This window comes from Fistularia commersonii, chromosome 23, assembly GCF_037954325.1.
Source record: "Fistularia commersonii isolate RoL2024-O1a breed Wild chromosome 23, RoL_Fcom_v1.0, whole genome shotgun sequence".
NCBI lineage: Eukaryota > Metazoa > Chordata > Actinopteri > Syngnathiformes > Fistulariidae > Fistularia > Fistularia commersonii.
Window position 1 is genome coordinate 7,597,343 of NC_141306.1, and position 17,703 is coordinate 7,615,045.

The window sequence follows — 17,703 nt, forward strand, 5'->3', positions numbered from 1 at the left end:
CAGATGAGGGTCCTATCCTGCAGCGGCAGACTGACCCTGCTATCCTGCTCCAGCTTCCTTGGGGACGGAGGTGAGTTTACGTAGAACGGGGACATTCACGGCGACAAAACGAGGCGATCAAGACTGTTAAAACAAATCACAGCCTCAATGGGACCCGACTGATGATTCAAGGGATTCAGTCTGAGCTCTGCAACCTGGCTTTTTCGGTCTTTCATATCGAGTCTTTTGATAAAGCAACATCAGATGATGACCTTTAACAGAAATAAAATAATTGTAAAATCAATCTGTTTGGTTTAAAAAAAAAAAAAAAAAAATCTGTGTCCCAGCTGGCAGTCCAAGTTGGCAGTCGTTAAAGTCACACCTGGTGTCTGAGGTATATTGCCGGTTCTGCTTTCCTTCCAAACAGTTTATCAGATATTTTACAAGCTACTGACGGTAGCGATAGAGGCGTCTCAAAGCCTACATCACCTCCAGTGATAGCGCTCCTAATCTTGGTATGATGATGTGAAATGTCGGCCACAAATATGTCCGTGCATCACATACAAAGCCCGGCCTCTCCTACTTTTCTATACAGTACCTACAAAGAGGGCCTGGAGTATCCACAAAGCTTGGATTACATATAAGCTGCGTGCGAATCGTTTCAAAAACTTGAAATAATCTACCAATTTTGACAGCGACATCATATATACCGGTTTTAAGATACATCTTGTGATGCAGTTTCTTGGACACATCGTCAGCGACAGTCTAAAATCTAAAATTGAACTTGAGCTCCTACCTGGACTTCATGCCTGGCTTAACCTCAACCACCTTATCTGACACATGGACCACGCGGATGGTGACCTCGCCAGATTCAGGGTGGCTCTGCCGCTTGAGGTAGTCATTCACTCGCGTCTCCAAAAAATTCCCCAGTTTTGTCTGTGGGAGCCCTGCAAAACATCAATTTTGCAATTTTCATACTACTGTATACTGTACACTAATCACTAAGAAAAAAAAATCTCAACCAATTTTACTTACTTTTGGCTGCGTATTTGTTCTCTTTGCGCGTCTTATTGGCTTTTTTCAGGCAGTTGTCACATACAAAGCTATCAGAGGGAAGACATAAATAATTCATTTGTAGATTATCTTTCAGTCTCTCACAACCACACGAAACAGCGGGATGAAGCGGTTGCAAATCAGCACAAAGGCTATGTCATTGATGTTGGTTTAAGTGTGAGCATGTGTGTTCTCTTGGCCGGTCCTGCTATGTGGATATTTATGTTTGCTGCTAGTGTGTCAATGTGAACTTGGTTAACAAAAACAAATTTTGTTGGCTGGCGTATAGAAAAAGTCAACAGAATATTTCAGATGGATCCCGACTTAAGCTCACCCTGATGGCCATATGGTTTCATTATGCAGGACGCAGATCTGGTGCATTTTACGACCGCAGTCATTACATTCTACAAGCCTGGAAGAGACAGAGAAAGAGAGAGAGCAAAAGAGAGAGAGAAAAGCCAAAGACAGATACAAAACTCAAAATTAATAAGGCAACGCGTCGTGTAAATATGTGGCTCATCCATCTACAGGAGCAATAAAATCCCTAAACAACACACAAAGAACATTGATATGAGGCCTATGGCGCATGAAAAATGTCATCGGACGACTGACCGAGCTACAATACATGACTGCTGAATAAAAACAGTAAAGGGTAAAGAATGGACATACAACTCAGGGTCAAGCGTGTCATTCTTCTTTCGCTGGAACTGGTCTTTGTTAATGGACCTGTGAGAAAGACCAACAAAAACACTGTGTGAATGAAGAAATGTGACAACACAGGGTTTTCATTGTTATTCCTGCTTTTCAGAATTATCAATTATCCGACCCCGAAAGACAAGTCTGTCCCGCCAGAGAAGTGAGCTTTACACACCTAATGCTGAGTCGCACTGAAAACATTAAGGATTTAAAATGACGCACGTCTCTCATTTCAAACAACCTGAAACCATCATAGTTGTAGGTGGTTGTGTACTTCAATCAGACGTTGTCCTTCCTATCTGTCAGTTTTTTTTTCCGACTCTTTGAAGGACTCAGCAGGGAACAATGGGTACTACATGGTTCAAAGCTGGGTTTTGATAGACTTGAAATTATAGACGGCAATATCTGAGTTAAAAGTTGTGTTTTTTTCAGGTTTCATTTAAAGGTTTGTTCTAAAAGACAGAGCTGCTGTCTGATGACATTTTTATTGCTTGTGTAAAATTGCCGAAGCTCAGGGGCTGACACGGCTGTGGTTTTCATATATAAACATTACTCAGCAAATTTTTCTATTTTTCTACTCAAACGTAATGATGAAGAAATGAGATGAAAGAGAAAGACACCAGGCAAGCACTGGAAAAATGTTAATTTAAAACTATACTAGATACACATTGAAACAAAAAGGTTAATCTATCCTATTAAACAGTTTAACAAAAAATCGACAATTTAAGATTTAAATCTGGGACTAGGAATAAAGGTATGTAAAAAAATAAAGCGAGAGCAGAATTTGTTTTATGTAAGTAGAAAAAAAGGCAAGTGTCCAATTAAGGTCTCCCTCTATATAAAAGATTAACAACTACTATAAAACAAGAACCCCTGCTGATTCTTTTGTAAAAAATAAAGTAGAACTTGAAGTGCAGCTGGTGGTTTTACTTCACAGCTGCTTTTGATCAATGTTTTTTGGACTTTTCAAACATGAAGGAGCATAGTAAATAAACAGCTTCAGTGGGAAATATGCCAAAATCAAGGAAACCTGTCTATTAAACATAGACAGCGGTTTGTGCGGTCCACTAGCCCTCACTGGAGCAACCGCTGACTCAGGATCAGATGTTTTTCATACATGCGGTTGAACTTTTCATCCTTCTGTTGAACACGTTTCTTGTTACACTGGCACATTTTGACATTAACAAAATGTTTCAAACATTTACTGTCAACTTTTGCGATCTGAAGTTTTGGCAGTTTAACGGATACACATGCTGAATTTGTAGCGCACAAGTACTGGTTCAGTGAAAGCAAGTGACAGATCATCGAAAATAATTATTTTGGCTGAAGGTTTTTTGACACACAGATTCAGACAGTATTCAGGCTGTTCCATGTGCTGCAACAGGGAAAATTTATTCTGCAGGTGAGTTTTGAGCCTCAGTTACACACGCTTAAAGGGATTAAATGCGCATTTTAACTTATGTTTACGTTTCGGTTATGGTGAACACAGGAGTGTGTGGCAAAGTGAACCCTCTTTCCAGGGTGGAGACACCCGAATCAGTATATTGATGCCGTGACCTTCCCTTTTCATATTCATATGTTTTCCCAAATGTTTGTTCTGCGCGCCATAAAGAATTGACATATCGGCGAATCTTTCACATTTACAGGTACAACAGGTTGCAGCTTAGTCAGCAGGGTCATCACATGTTTGAAGGTGCTAAAACCAATATCGCACATTAAGATTAAAAGCAAAGCTGACCTCACAAAATTGGACGAGGACAGAAACCCGACAGGAAAAGCACAGCAAGAGGAACTCAAAGACAGTACTCACGTCTGAGGTTGGGAGGGGTCGTCCCCCAGGGACACACTCTCACCCTGGATTTCGTTGAAACACTTCTCACAGAAGTGGTACCTGTCAGCAAGAAGCCCATATTTTGGTGAACTACACCGTTGGCCATCAGCACAGCCAATCACAGAGAGGGTACGAAGAAGCAGCCGCCAATCAGGGCAGGGCAGGACAGGCCAGTGGGTGGACACACAGGAGGAGGCAGAGGGCAAGGTAGGTCGTCGCCAGGAGGCAGCAGCCAATCGTGATGCAGGGTTTTTGTATGGGCGGGTGTTTTGATTTTGAGCACAAATTTCAGAGTGGATGATTGGTCACACCAAAGCAGGCCAATGCAGACATCACAAGCGTTAAAAAAGGAGGGAGAGAAGGGAAGGGGGAGAGATGGGAGGGGAGGTCAAAATGAATATTTAAAAAGCGTGAAATAAATCGTTACAGGTTTTGACGAGGACAATGGGTTGGGGGGGGGGGGGGGGTAGAGGGACAGACAGAATGTGAACAACAACCAACAGAGGACAGAGAGCCAAGGCGAAGCAAAGATTAGCGTCAGACGTCCAGTGGTAAACAATAACATTACAGCAACATGAGAGGTCACTAGGAGCTGTGAAAGAGGATGTGGTTGAGGAATCAAGCCTCGTAACATGAAAGGGTGGATGAAGAAGAAATATGGTAAGCAACAAAGACCCATCATCCTTTTCAGTTCATTAATAAAGTGGGAGCCTCTACATGGGTTAAAGCCAGACACCCCTTTCTAGTCGTGCAGGTGATTTACCATTAACTAAGGTGTGAGCCTATGCTGCAACAAATTAAAAATTACTGCTGTAGACCGGAGCCCACTTTATGAATGAAAATGTATTGTAACCTAAAAAAGATGACCTAAGAAAATGGAGATGGCTTCCTGGTAACAATTTGAAGCAAAACTAGAATTCATCTGTGATTATACTAATGGTTATAGAAAAAAAAATCATCAATATAAGCAAATAAAACCAACAATACATCCAAAGCTATTGTCACTCACGAAACATTCAGAGTAGAATTTAAATAATACTTTTTATGTTATTTCATATTCAAGTATGCATGTTTTCTGATGTGTTAAACAGCCCTTACCTGTTCTGATAGCTAAAATAAGCTGCGTCACGTTGGATGGTGCACAGCTGTTTTCCATAACAGCACAAAGTTTGGGGAGAAAACTCAAACTGGAACGACAAAAGAGACGACATCGTTGGGGGATCAGTCATCTTAGCCTCAACCTGACCTTCTCTTCAGTCTCATCTCTTCTGACTGAAATTAACAGGACACATAAACAAGACACCTGCGGTGCCTGATCACTTTCACTACAAATCAACCTGAGCTGCTAAACTTCCAACAGAAGTAGAGTATGAATTGGCCAGGTTAAATTTTTTTACCACGTCCAAATTGTCTTTCCTCATCGGTATCTGTATGTCACTCTCCTCTTGGTAAATGTTAAAACAATACACAGATATATGTGGAAAATGAGCAATTAGTAAATGGTGGTGGGGGGGGTTATTACAGCATTAACTCAATATATGTCCATGTTGGTATACCTAAGATGGTTGATACACATACTATTTGGGTATAAATAGTATTGGTATTGAAAATGTATCTCAGTCCCTACTGGGCCAGTATGGAGTCAATACAGCAGGCAGCAAAGGGAAGCCAGGAGCAAGATAGCCAAAGTATCGAATGCTGACTGGCTTTCACGCACAGTCATTTGTAGCCTGGAGATCACCTTGCCCTGTGTTTGTGTATGAAACGAACAGAAAATAATGTTTGCCCAGCCAAAATGTCATTATACTCCTGCACACAGAGAGTGTCAAAATCAATTTCAGGTTTATGCAAACTTGTGCCATTTATGAGTAGTAATTCATTTGATCCATTGTTTTTCTTCTGCCCATTAACTTCTTTCTACTGTGCGCCTTCCTCTCTGTCGACAAAACGTGTCCAAGTGACAGCGGTCATCATTTCTATTTGTACAAGCCGCAAACTTTTTTGGCTGAGTTTTGCACCCGTGTCATCGAGATATTCAGGCCTTACCTTCCTGCCACAGCAGTATCCCAGGCCCTGCATGACAGGATCGATCTCTGTCTCAAACACTTCGGCCAACTTGGAGCAGTACTTGTAGACACGAGACGTCTTGCGGTTGTACAGCCAGGCATTGTTGAACATCAGCCAGATATCTTCTACGTACTGCCACGGCTCTTGGTACTGCCCTGTGTCCAGCTTCCGCTTGATGGTCGACAGGTCCATTGGGTTCTTAACGATGTCAAAGTAGTCCTGGATTGGACGCATCCAGATTGAAAGGACGGGTCGAGGTTATTGTTCAGGAGTTGAGTTGACAGAAACAGCAGCGAGATGGTTGAAGAATGCGGCCATCCATTGGACAGAGACGAGAGAGATGAGGGAGAAGAGCACCGCCATCATCATCATTGGCGTTCACCAGGTAGGACCAGAGTAGGGAGAGAAGAGGGTGCAGGGGGATAATGTTGTTGAGCACTGCAGAGAAGAGGGTTCGTGTGCAAACAGAGAGACATGACAACTTCTGCCCTCCAGCTCTCCGCTTTGCACCCTATGTTAATAGTCTAGTCCCTGTCTCTGCGGCAACAGGGACAGGCCAACTGCCAGACGTCTGCCAGGTCCTCTGTTGCTAGTAGAGACAAAGAACGACTACCTTTAGCGTCTTGAGAGATAACAGTTTCCAAATGAAGCCCATCTTTGCAATAATGAGATCCCCATTTATCTTTTTTTTTTCTTCTCAAAAGCACTTGCACCGGTTGACAGCTGATAGAATGGTCATCTTTAAGGCCAGGAAAGTGACCGTGGTGCAAAACCAAGAACAGAGCAGTGGCATTGGAATAAGGCAGACAGGCAGGTTTATAGTTGGTAGTGTCGTGGTGGGCAGCATTAACAATGCCAGCAGCATGAGCAGCAACGTGGTGGCAGAGTCAAAGCCAGCAGAGTATAGGGGAGGTCAGTGTCGGAGAGCTGCAGGTTCTATTCCTGACATCCTCTGCGACATCCGCCTCCCTCGACACACATCAGGTGAGAAAGAAGCGGCGATGAGGGCAGGTAATGCAGAGGCTTGGGATGGGGGGGGGGGGGTGTCCCAAATTTGAGGTGTGAGTTTCAAGAAGCAGAGGCATGAAAATATTTCAAAAATGCCAAGCTTGCAGCTCATATTTTGGCTGTTAGATCACTGTGGCAAGTAAGGTTAAGAACTGATTTTATGACTAAGGTGATTATTGAACAACTCCTAACTTGCTCCATTCTCACCCTGCTTATTCAGATTTTCCCTTGTTGTTACAACGAATTTCCCCTATGGGGATCAATAAATTACTATCTTATCTTATATCATCTTAAAGATGCTTCCAATAGTCTTAATCTTTCCTAACTTTGTTCTCCATGACACAGCTTGAAGTAACCATCTTAATCTGCATGGCTCTTCCTTGTTTACTCCAATCGTAGATAATCTGCAGTGCATGTGTGAAAAGGGATGTCAGTAGTTAGGTACACTAGAGACCAGAACAACTTTAAATAAGCTAGTAGCTAGAAACAGTTCTAACACAAGTAAGTTTAGTTCCATTTCTTGTGCGGATCTACAGGAACATTGAATTTCATAAAAAACTGTGAGGAAAGGTGACATGAGAACATTTTTGTTACTTCCTATGTATCATACATCATTCTTTAGAGCAGGTGCTGGATTGAGGTAAAGGTTTTTAAGGTAGATAAGAGCCAAATTTTCGAAAGAAAAAAAATCTTTTACTCCATCTTAAAACTATAATTTTCTGTGATCCACTGACACAGACAAACAAAACAATACCCGTTGCCAATTCTACCCACAACCTGGAACACAAGAGGTAATTTGGGAGAGGGAGCTGCTGGATATTTGTCTTCCAACATCACTTTACTGTGGAGCAGTGAGTCAGAAGCCTGGGACTTGCTCATCACAGTTCAAAAAATTTGTAATTATTCAATTTCATAGCCCAAAAGTAATGTTACTGTCCCACCTCTTCACACTGCCCACCTGAACACCAACATACTAGTACTACTGGTTAGGAACTGAACTAGAGAGCTAGCAGTGGAGCACAGGAATGACAACTAAATAAATCATAATTTAAAGTAAATCCTAAAAAACACAGATTTAAAAGAAAAACCAAAGAAATCAATGTGATAAATTAAAGCAACTGACTCATGAACTGCTTAGAGTGAAAATGTTTTCATGTGGAATGTGTACAGGTGCTGGTAACTGTCGGTATACTATGAAAAACACAGCAATATCAATTATTGAGCCTTGATCAATATTTTGGTCGCGTAATATCATAAGTAATTACAAATTAAGTGATAAATTAGTAACAGCAGGCTGAGAAATTAATAATGGACATAGTGTTGATGAGGTTTTGTTAAAGTCAGTGTATTCATGTTCATCTAGTGGTTCAAAAAAGGTGTATATTTGGAAAGAGTCATTGCTTTGATTTACAAAAGAGGAGAGAGCGACACATGCACAAAACCACAGACTTCTGACATGCAATGGGAGAAAATCATATTTGGCCAAATTAGAAGCGGATGAAAAACATTTTTTTTTTAAATATGGCAACTCAGGGAAATGAGATGAAAAAAAATATATAAATAATAGGATGGAAAAACAAAGGAAAAAAAAATCTACATTTTGAGAGAAGTTGAAGCAAAATGGCAGCCAGTGCAGTCCCTTACCAGGTTAGTTTTGTTACTAGTTCGAATACGTACGGGTATTCCCAGTAACTGGGGGTCCACCGGCTGACGGAAAGGAAGAGACTCAGGGTCCTGCCTGTACAAAGCCTCCAGGGTGGGCATCAGAGCCTGCCGCAGCTCCTCCGGCTTGAATACTGACAGGAGGGAGTCAGACAAGCAAATGTCATTCTTACAAGAAATTTCCCCATTGAGGAACATTTTTTGAAGACAGATGGGATGCTGAGAATTATTTATTCTTCATGATAGGCAACAGTTCGTATGATGGGTTGCATTTACTTGACGTGTCATTTTAACTACATTTCTAATTTGTATTGTGCTACTTCATGGTTCCTTTCTTGAGGAGCTTTGAGGAGACTGGCGGTCTGCTGTATCTTACTCATTAGGCAGCCGCATTCCTTCATGACTGCCAATCCCGAATAACGGACGACATGCAGCTACAATTCAGACAAGCCGAATCTTCCCTGACATGCCGCTTCTTGACAGTCTCAAAGAAAATAGTGGTTTTAAATACGCTCCCCCAAAACTATATTGACAAAATCCAGCAAACATTATTCCTGGGTTAAAATCAGAGTATCAGAATGACAAAGAGCAGTATGCATTTATCGTAGACTTCTGCTTTCTTTGATGATCTAGAGAGGCAAATAGATAACCAATGGCATTGAAAGGCGCATAATGCAAAAATACTTCACACATTTATATCATTCTTATGGTATGTGCAAATAGTCTCAAATAAATGGTGTCTACGTGAACAGGACTATATTTCACAGTTATTGTTTAAATTGCTGTACCTTCATGATTTTTCTGCAGCAAATTGCTTCCACTGAAATGAAATGTAATGGTTTCACCAACCCTGAGAGATCCCAGGACATTTGAGGGGCCCCCTGCTTTCTTGGCACTTCTATTTTTATTTCTTAAAGCGCTAAAGAGTCCTGCAGGTGTGCAAAAATGACACCATCAAAAATGTAGAGAAAATGCAACTGGGGAGCTTTTCTCATATTCACTCTATGTAGACATGACAGGTAGTGTTTCGCAAAGGCATTGAAATGAAGAAGTCTGGATTTACCTTATTGCCGCTGGGCTTGACCAGATTATGAGATGAATGTTTTCATTGATTAATTTCACTGTAATCTATTAAAGCAGCTAAAGTGATCACAGATCACTCCCAGGACACCAAGCAACAGATAACTACTTTAGGTGGCTGATCAATTATTCTGTCCGTAGTGTCCTCCGAGAACAGGAACAACATGTATCTAAGCCTGGAGTATTAGGAGGGTAGGAGCTGAAATATACTCCATGCATTAGCAAAGAACAAGACTGTAGTTACTATACGGTTTCCAATTGCATTTAATTACAAATTTTTTTTTTTTTTGCATATGGCTATGCGTTCATTTATCCCTCTTGGAAAGGAAAATCAAGAAAAAAAAATCACAACATTACAAACAAATATTTCAGAATTTAAGACGACAACTTAGAGCGACCCAATCAAAACTGCATTGTAAAACTCCAGGAGGATAACAGGAGAAGGTAGGTATTAACTCTATTCTTCTGGCCATCTTCTTATTTGCACTAGAATTTTTTTTAACCATTTAATGCCAAATCTGGTAGTTTTCTTACCCTTTACCAAAGTGACATAGCCATCTTTGCCTGTGTAATTTAATAATTGGTCGTCTTTGGAACATTCCTGGTTCAATTCCCGGCTCCTCCTAGCGTGTCAAAGTGTTGTTGAGCAAGACACTGAACCCCTAACTGCTCCCCTGGCGCTGGTGGAGGGCAGCCGACTGCCCACCCATGATGGGTTCATTGCAGAGAACGAATTTCCCCACGGGGGGGTTCATAAAGGATAAATGATTATAAATTATTATATGACAGACTCGTGTCTCCCTTTTAATGAACACAGACTGGCAGGACTCAAAATAGTGCAGTTCAATGTGATATAACAGAAGTACAACATATTCAGTATTTACTTTGACATACTGCTTTCTGTGTAAAAGTGTAGGAAGGAAAAAGGGGAACAGATTCTCCTTGACTCAGAAGCACTCATATTGCAAGATCAGTTAGTGTATACAAAATAAAGATAAATAAATACATTTGCTGTAAAGTGGAGACATTCAGACTTACTCTTCTTGTTACTCTGGGTGCTGGCTGGGGAGCTGTTGGTGGCAGTTGACCCCGACCTCACCTCTTCCTCTTTGGGCTCTTTCTTCACCTCTGGCTTCTTGTCTTCATCTGCGGTAACTGATGACGACACCGAGGACGATGACGTATCCATGGGCTCAATTTTGCATGACTCTCCTGAGGACTTTTCTTTCTTAATCTGAGAGGAGAATCACTGTCAGTGTAATGCCGTGTGTGATTACTGCTTAAAACGATCATGCTCATTAAGTCGCTGTCAACTGTCATACCTCTGGTTTTTCCTCTGCTTTTATGTCAGGTTGACCTTTGCCCACCTTCCCCAGAGCCTTGCCCTCTCCTTGGTTCTCAGCGCCTTCTTCCTCCTCTTCATCCTCCTCCTGCTTCTTGACCTCTGTTTTGAGGTCCTCCTGGCTGGCAGCAGGACCCTCCAACGCGGCGAGCTGAGAGCTGGGAGTGGCGTTGCTGCTGACAGATGCTGGAGAGGACATCTGACCGTCTGCTGTCAGAGAAGGCTTTGGAGACAGCTAAAGCAAAAGAATACCATGGTTGAGGATTCAAAGTTTGACATTTTTTAAAAGGCAAATGTAATCACTTGTCAGCTTCATAGACTTCAACCAATGACATATAACACTTTCAAGCCAATCCAATGTGAAAACAAGGCACTCCTTCCTTTTTGCAACCAAAGCCTGACTTCACCTAAGTAAACCAAGCAAAAGTCACAATCCTCAAAGTGTACAACATTTTTGGGGCTCACAGTTTTGCATCACAATGTGTAAGAATGTATGGTTGACACGTATGGCAGGCAATATCTTTACATTTATTATTTATTGCAAAATTTATCGCTATACTGAAGTCAAAACTGACTGTTTAGATGAAGTCGGAACATACATTGACACATATCTGTGTAAGAGTTATCCCTCGATGTTTGACTTTCACATTGATTGTTAAGATATGGGGCAGCTGATTATAAGCGTTTCCCTCTTCATTCACAAATATGTGTGTCCACAAGTTAAACTATCAATGTAAGAGTAGCAGGGTTTCCTTTCTAGCAACCTCTCATATTCCTAAGGTATTGTGACTAGGGTTGGGACTCTAGGATTTGCTGTTAATTAATTCTCAGTAATCATATTTTCATCACATTTCAATACTTGACACAACAAATAAGAAATGTAAGTTTGGTTGATGAATTATCAATATACATGTGTTTAAATGTCAAAATAAGGTGTATTTTCCCCACCAGTCTACTACAAGGGGTGAGTGCAGAAAACACAGATTTCAGAATATTGGAAATTCCTGCCAAAGTATTAATTGATTTCAACTTTTTCAAACACCATCTATGAAAAACCAAAGAATCCCATTTCAGTCAAAAAGTCCCCTAAAATATCCCTGGCCAAAAATAAACAGACCCATAGAGAAACAGGTCCGGTGATCTTCAGTCAAAGCCACATCTGAGGCTCTCTTCATCATAACCTATTTTACTTCCCTTTCATTGTCATACAGCTGCTGGATTTTTATTTATTTATTTTTAATTGTCTTTCTTGAATGCCTTTCACAATGCGCATCAGCTGAAACAATCTCCAGGGACTCTAGTGACCCCTTATCTTCTACCAGGGAGAAGAACAGTGGTCTACAGTCCACAGCAATCCATTTCATCAGTGGGGTTGTCAATTTGTCCGACAAGGACTTTGACCTTTTTGATTCTGACTTTGACCCCCAACCTGTGATTGAGAGTTGACAGGCGACAGCATTTGCTCACATAGGTATCGTGTTACCTTTCGTGGGACATTTAACCTTACCAACCCCAACATGTTTTGTATTAGGGTGGTAATGGAGGGTGGAGGTGCTCCTCCCCACATAAAGTGCAAAGTACAGTGTTTTTGTTTATGCTTCCACCTGGGAGTTTCTTTCATTAGAAATTTCCCATTGACCAGCGTAGCCTCATCTGCCTTGTACAACATGCTAATCAGGCTGTGCATTTGTATTACCTGTATGCCTGGAACTCGTGCACTAGGAAATGCAAATGCAAATAAAATGCTTTTTTTTTTTCAATAATTAATTCATCAAGATTAATGTGTTACAAATCACAGCATTTACCATACAGTTATTCGAAAAAATCTTCCTGGTCTAGCTTATAATGCCACAGAATGAAGGACTTCACACCAAGAGTTGAAGATTGGGTGCAGAGAGAATTAGAAGCTGTGTTCTCAGTTAGTTCTGATGCTTATGTTGTTATTTTGGAGATGAAATTTGAAGAGCAGTGTACAATACAAGTGATTACTGTACCAAGACAATTGCAGTCTGTACTGGACGTAAATGAGTGAAGTACTCACGGGGGTCGGTGGGAGCTGCAATGGCACATGCGCATTCTGGGAAGGCACCGAAGGCGCCTGGCCTGCTTGAGGTTCTAAGGACGTAGCACCCCCAAGAGTTTGCTGTGGAAGTGGAATGGGCTTCTCAGAGCCCACCGTCTGCCCTGATGGCTGCTGCAAAGTTTGCGGCTGCTGTGAAGAAGGCAGCTGGGGTGTGCTGGGCGTCTGTGGCTGTGGGGTTTGGGAGCGAGGTAACGTGGGGGGTGTTTGATGGGGCTGAGGCGTCAAGCTGCGAGCTGGTGAAGGTGAGTTTGTTCGAATAGGTGGACAATGAGGAAACGCATTGGGCTGGCCGGAGGTGGAAGATGGAGGCAGGTTCGATAAGGACCCTGCTCCGTTACCAGGGACCATGGAGGGGCCAGAGGATCCGGGGCCTGGAGTGGAGGAGGCAGATTGGGCCGAAGGGCTGTTGGCTGGGAGAGAGGGAGGTGTTGACATCTGGTTCTGTGAGAAAAAGACAGGGCACAGAAGTTAGGAGCAAATGACTGATAAAGGCTCTTTTATAAGAACGTATAATTCTATTGAGAACTTGGGAAAAATCATTTGGGAAACATACTTGATAATGGGCAAACGAGATACAACAGCATGATTTTAACAGTGGTATTCCTATCAAATAGTGAATTATTATGGGTAACAGGAAAAAACAAGACGATATAACAGATTTAATTTTAAAAGCCATGGTCAAAGACAGTTTTAAATATGGAAAATTCAAAACTCTTCCAAGATTATATATCCAATCTTGATGGAAATTTGAATATATCGCAGATGTTTTTTGAGATCGTGTATATAATGTTTTGAAATAGCTTAACAGTGGACCTGTTACAAAATAAATTATACACAGTACTTTTTTACCGTCTGAGCCTCTAGCTCCAATCTGAATAAAACTATTCAGAAATATTGAATGGATTCTGGTGAAAAAAAATTTATTCAAAAGTTGTCTGTATTTCAAAAAGTGTAAACTTCATCAAGTCAAGAAATGCTACATTTCTTTGCAATAATTACCAATACCATGTAAAGGCTCTCTACAAAATTTAGCACAGCTACCAATATATGAGGAGCATTTCATTATATTGGAAAACCTGTATTTTGCTGTACAAAATGCACTATATAAAACATCAAAATTTCAATGGGACACGTTAAATATTTGTTTGAGGAAAAAAATATGTGTTGCATAAGTTGACTCAGGGGAAACATGGGATAGTTTAATTCTCTGTACGGCACAGGTCCATCAAGACTGTCTGCATATGCAAGTTCTGATACAGAATAGAAGAGAGTGTGCCTTTATAACATTTTTCAATTAAATTTCAGATGCATACACTTGAAAAAAGGCTTAACAGATGAATGCATTTGCTTGAAAGTATGACCTCACAGTCACGTTATTCTCACCTGTGGCACAGCATTCGGCGCTCCTGGCTGATTCATACCAACAGGACCAGAACCAAGTCCAGAACTGGATCCAGGAAACTGGCCTGAGGGGATGTACTGGTTCTGTAACTGTGCAGCATTGGGCTGACCCATCCTGGGTGCTGCCATATTCATCTAAAATCATTCAATGAGGGTCAAGTGTCAAAAAGTGTTGCATTTCCACCACTTTTTATGCAAAGATAAAAAAATAAAAAAATTAAATCATTCAGATGATTTGGACGGAGAGGATTGTTACAGTGGTGTTTTGTATGGTAATAGCTACCTGGTTCATTGGAGCATTGAGAGGAAGTGGCGGTGTGGACCTTTGACCAAGAGACTGCATCCCCATCTGACCAAACTGGTTCAAACCTGGACGTAGCAAGGGTTTGGAAGATGTCAGAAAAATAAAAAAAGACAGACATTTCTATTTACTCCTCACAAACCACAAAAATACAGTTTACTGACTTCTTCTAATAGAAAATTCATATAATAAGTACAACAAGCTAGGCCTTATCCTGATGTTTGATGTGTTAGTCCCGCCAACTGCCATCAGTAAATGAGGCTGCTGATCAGCCAACAAGTTCAAAGAGAACAGAATTTGAGAAAAATTGTGGATATAAGTAAATCTTATTGAAGACTGTAAATTAACATGTGCCAAACACTACTGACTGACAACCCCAAACTCAAGAGTACACAAAAAACGTCTGGTTGGCAGAGGCAGGCTTACAACACAGAATGAAGTGTATTTATGATCCAAAGCTTAATTACTCCCGATGAAAGTTACAGAAATTATCAAGCAAAAGATTTGTCCCTCCCACAGTGTGAGTGCGTACTTTAAAACCAATGTCCAAGGAGTCTTGGTCTTATATGCTTTTTCCTTAAAGGGTAATGCATCTGTTATCCAACAGGAGTGTTTTTGTTGGTGCCACCTTGGTTAGTATTCAAAAACACCTAAATGGCATTGTTGTACTTTCAATGAGAGAAACTGTCCCTGGTGTATGTACAGACAACTCCAATGTGATCTGATATACATTTATTGGGATTGACTAATGTTTATTAGAAAGAATGATGTGTCCCTGAAGCTCACCTCCTTCTGTGAATTTACTTCAGTGAGGGTGCCAGAGGGGGCATAATAATAAGCAAACACGTTTGCTTTGAATTATACAAATATTATGAATATACAAGGTACTATTGTGTTGTTACTGCCCTCGGGAGTTCACAGTGGCTCGAGGTACCAGTATTCTCAAACATTCTCTCGACCAGGATAAATATGTATCCCTAATCAGCCGTTATAATCTTCTAGGGTCTCTGGAAGGGTTTGTCAATAGCTGTCCGACCTCATGGACAGGAGTCTGGAACTGAAAGGACACAAGCAGGCCTCCTATTTGTTCAACCATTGGTGCAGCTACACTATGCTTTGCGCAACCTGACACCGTTTTGTGCCATGCTGAAGCTCGAGGTGGCCATGAATTTGTCCTAGCTGATCAGTGAACGCCGTGAGGGGAGACAAGAAAAGAATCCATTCTGTGTGTTTGCCAAAGTTTCTGGACTCAAAGCCAAAAGATACAGAAGACTGGTCACTTTTGGTGACTAAAAAGCTCCAAGCAGCGGGCCTGAGTGTAAACCAGTGGGGTAAGAAATAATTTAATATGAGAGTCCCAAAGAGAGTGTGAAGCTATTATACACCAATCAACGGGAAGATTTCAAGAAACTTTGGATTAGAAATAAGCTTCCCTCTTTGCCACTGAAATTTGTCCCAATCCTTCTAGGCCTTGACACCGCTGGACCTCTGGAACTGAGCTGTGGTATCTGAACCCAGACTTCAGCTTCACACCCGTTCAGTCCTCTGAGTGACCTGGTGGGGGCTCTGCGGATCAGACTTGTCCCACAGATGATGGACTAGGTGGAAATGAAGGGAGAATTTGGGGGCTGAGCTCATACCTCAAACCTGAAACTGTTCCTCAAACCCTTTTTACTCCCTCTCTTCAGTGTGTCAGAGTATCGTCCTGCTGAAAGAGCCTGCTGCATTTATGGAACGGTTTTAAAAATCAGATGTACCTGACCTGAAAGAATATTAACATGGCTAGTTTTGGACAGAATAACATCCATATGACTGGCAGAACCCTAGGTTTCTTTGAAGATGTTTTTTTTTCCAAAGTATCACACTACCTCCATAGGTTTCTTCACATAATACATGCTGGTGTGATTTCTTCCCACCATAAGCAAAGAAAAAGGGATTCATCAGACCAGGCAAATCTAACAAGAACTTTGCATACTCTAATGAACCACACAACCCAATAATAAGTGCAATAATGAGCCTTGGTAGAGCACAATCCTGTCACCTCTTCCCAAGCTTGCCTTTTTTCAACCACTTTTGGCAGACCAGTAACATGTCCCCTGAGCTGCAGTTTCTGAGATCCTCAGACCCAGACATCAAACCATCACAATTCGGCCCTCATTTTAGTGGCTTGCATCCACCTGACTATTGGTCTTGCTTTGAAACACATCAACTTGAGGGACAAGATTTTGAAATGTTGCAAAGTGTATCCCTACATTGGCCGTTACCATTGTAACCATTTAACCAATGCAATCAATTATCAATGATGTGCATCTTTCAAAATAACATGTTGTCGTCATCATCCATTATACCTTTTTATTTATATGCAGAAATAGATGTGTGGCACAGAAACCCCCAGCAATGAAAGTCACTTACCTGCAGGATTCTGCATCCGATTGACCATCTGATTTGGTCCAGTTGGTCGGACAATGGACGGATCAGTATGAGGACCATCTGAAAGAATGACAAGAGTTTCCATGTTAAAGAAGATGGTTCAAGGCTCTTAGATATTATCTCCTCAGATACTGTTTTCAAACACTTCAACACTGGGCATATTTCCATAACCTATTTCATTTTAAAATTTTAAACATTGGAGTGGATTTGAAGATTTAAGTGTTAAACACCATTTCTAATTATTGCACAGTTGTAATGTGTCTCTGTGTATAGTGACGATTTCGAGTCATGTATGACGGGGTAAAAATAACATATTTACTTACTTGGCAGTTGCCCTGGGGCCATGGGTGGCTGTCCCATGCCAGGAGGCCCCTGAGGAAGTCCTGAGGATGCCATACCAGGTTGTCCAGGAATCATGCCTTGCTTCTGGAGGCGCGTCCTCCTCTTTTCTTCCAGCTCCTTTTGAATCTTGTAGATCTTCTCGGCCAAGAGGTGGTAGTACTCAGCCTTGAGAAGAGCACAAGAAAGTAGCAATGTTACAGGAAACAGTCTTGTAGTGCATAATTCGGATGGTCATTTTCCTCATCTTTTAACTGAGCACTCAGGGTCAGCCAGCATAAGTTTCTTACCCGACTGTTGGCAGACTCGTACATGTCGCCCTCTACTTTTCGAGCATAAGCCACTAGATTTTCCATACGTCGATCCTTCAGTGCAGCTGGATCGGGAGTGGGAAAGATTGCCTGCACGCTGCTCAAACAAACAAAGAGACA

At 41.4% G+C, this 17,703-nt stretch overlaps 1 protein-coding gene across 2 annotated transcripts in view; it reads right to left on the reverse strand.

Annotated features, from left to right (window-relative positions):
- ep300b (EP300 lysine acetyltransferase b) overlaps window positions 1-17,703 on the reverse strand; it is a 42,990-nt gene that overhangs the window by 9,607 nt on the left and 15,680 nt on the right. The window contains exons 9-24 of one of the 2 annotated variants that reach the window (XM_086170570.1): window positions 17,563-17,680; window positions 17,257-17,440; window positions 16,916-16,993; window positions 14,486-14,571; window positions 14,185-14,337; window positions 12,760-13,242; window positions 10,699-10,953; window positions 10,415-10,610; window positions 8,312-8,430; window positions 5,606-5,845; window positions 4,658-4,746; window positions 3,539-3,619; window positions 1,702-1,758; window positions 1,367-1,444; window positions 1,015-1,082; window positions 776-926 (exon numbers count right to left, since the gene is read on the reverse strand). In XM_086170570.1, the coding sequence (XP_086026696.1) occupies window positions 776-926; window positions 1,015-1,082; window positions 1,367-1,444; window positions 1,702-1,758; window positions 3,539-3,619; window positions 4,658-4,746; window positions 5,606-5,845; window positions 8,312-8,430; window positions 10,415-10,610; window positions 10,699-10,953; window positions 12,760-13,242; window positions 14,185-14,337; window positions 14,486-14,571; window positions 16,916-16,993; window positions 17,257-17,440; window positions 17,563-17,680 (2,436 nt within the window). Of the gene's footprint in view, window positions 1-775; window positions 927-1,014; window positions 1,083-1,366; window positions 1,445-1,701; window positions 1,759-3,538; window positions 3,650-4,657; window positions 4,747-5,605; window positions 5,846-8,311; window positions 8,431-10,414; window positions 10,611-10,698; window positions 10,954-12,759; window positions 13,243-14,184; window positions 14,338-14,485; window positions 14,572-16,915; window positions 16,994-17,256; window positions 17,441-17,562; window positions 17,681-17,703 lie in introns of both variants that reach the window. The other variant, XM_086170569.1, reaches the window with a different exon arrangement.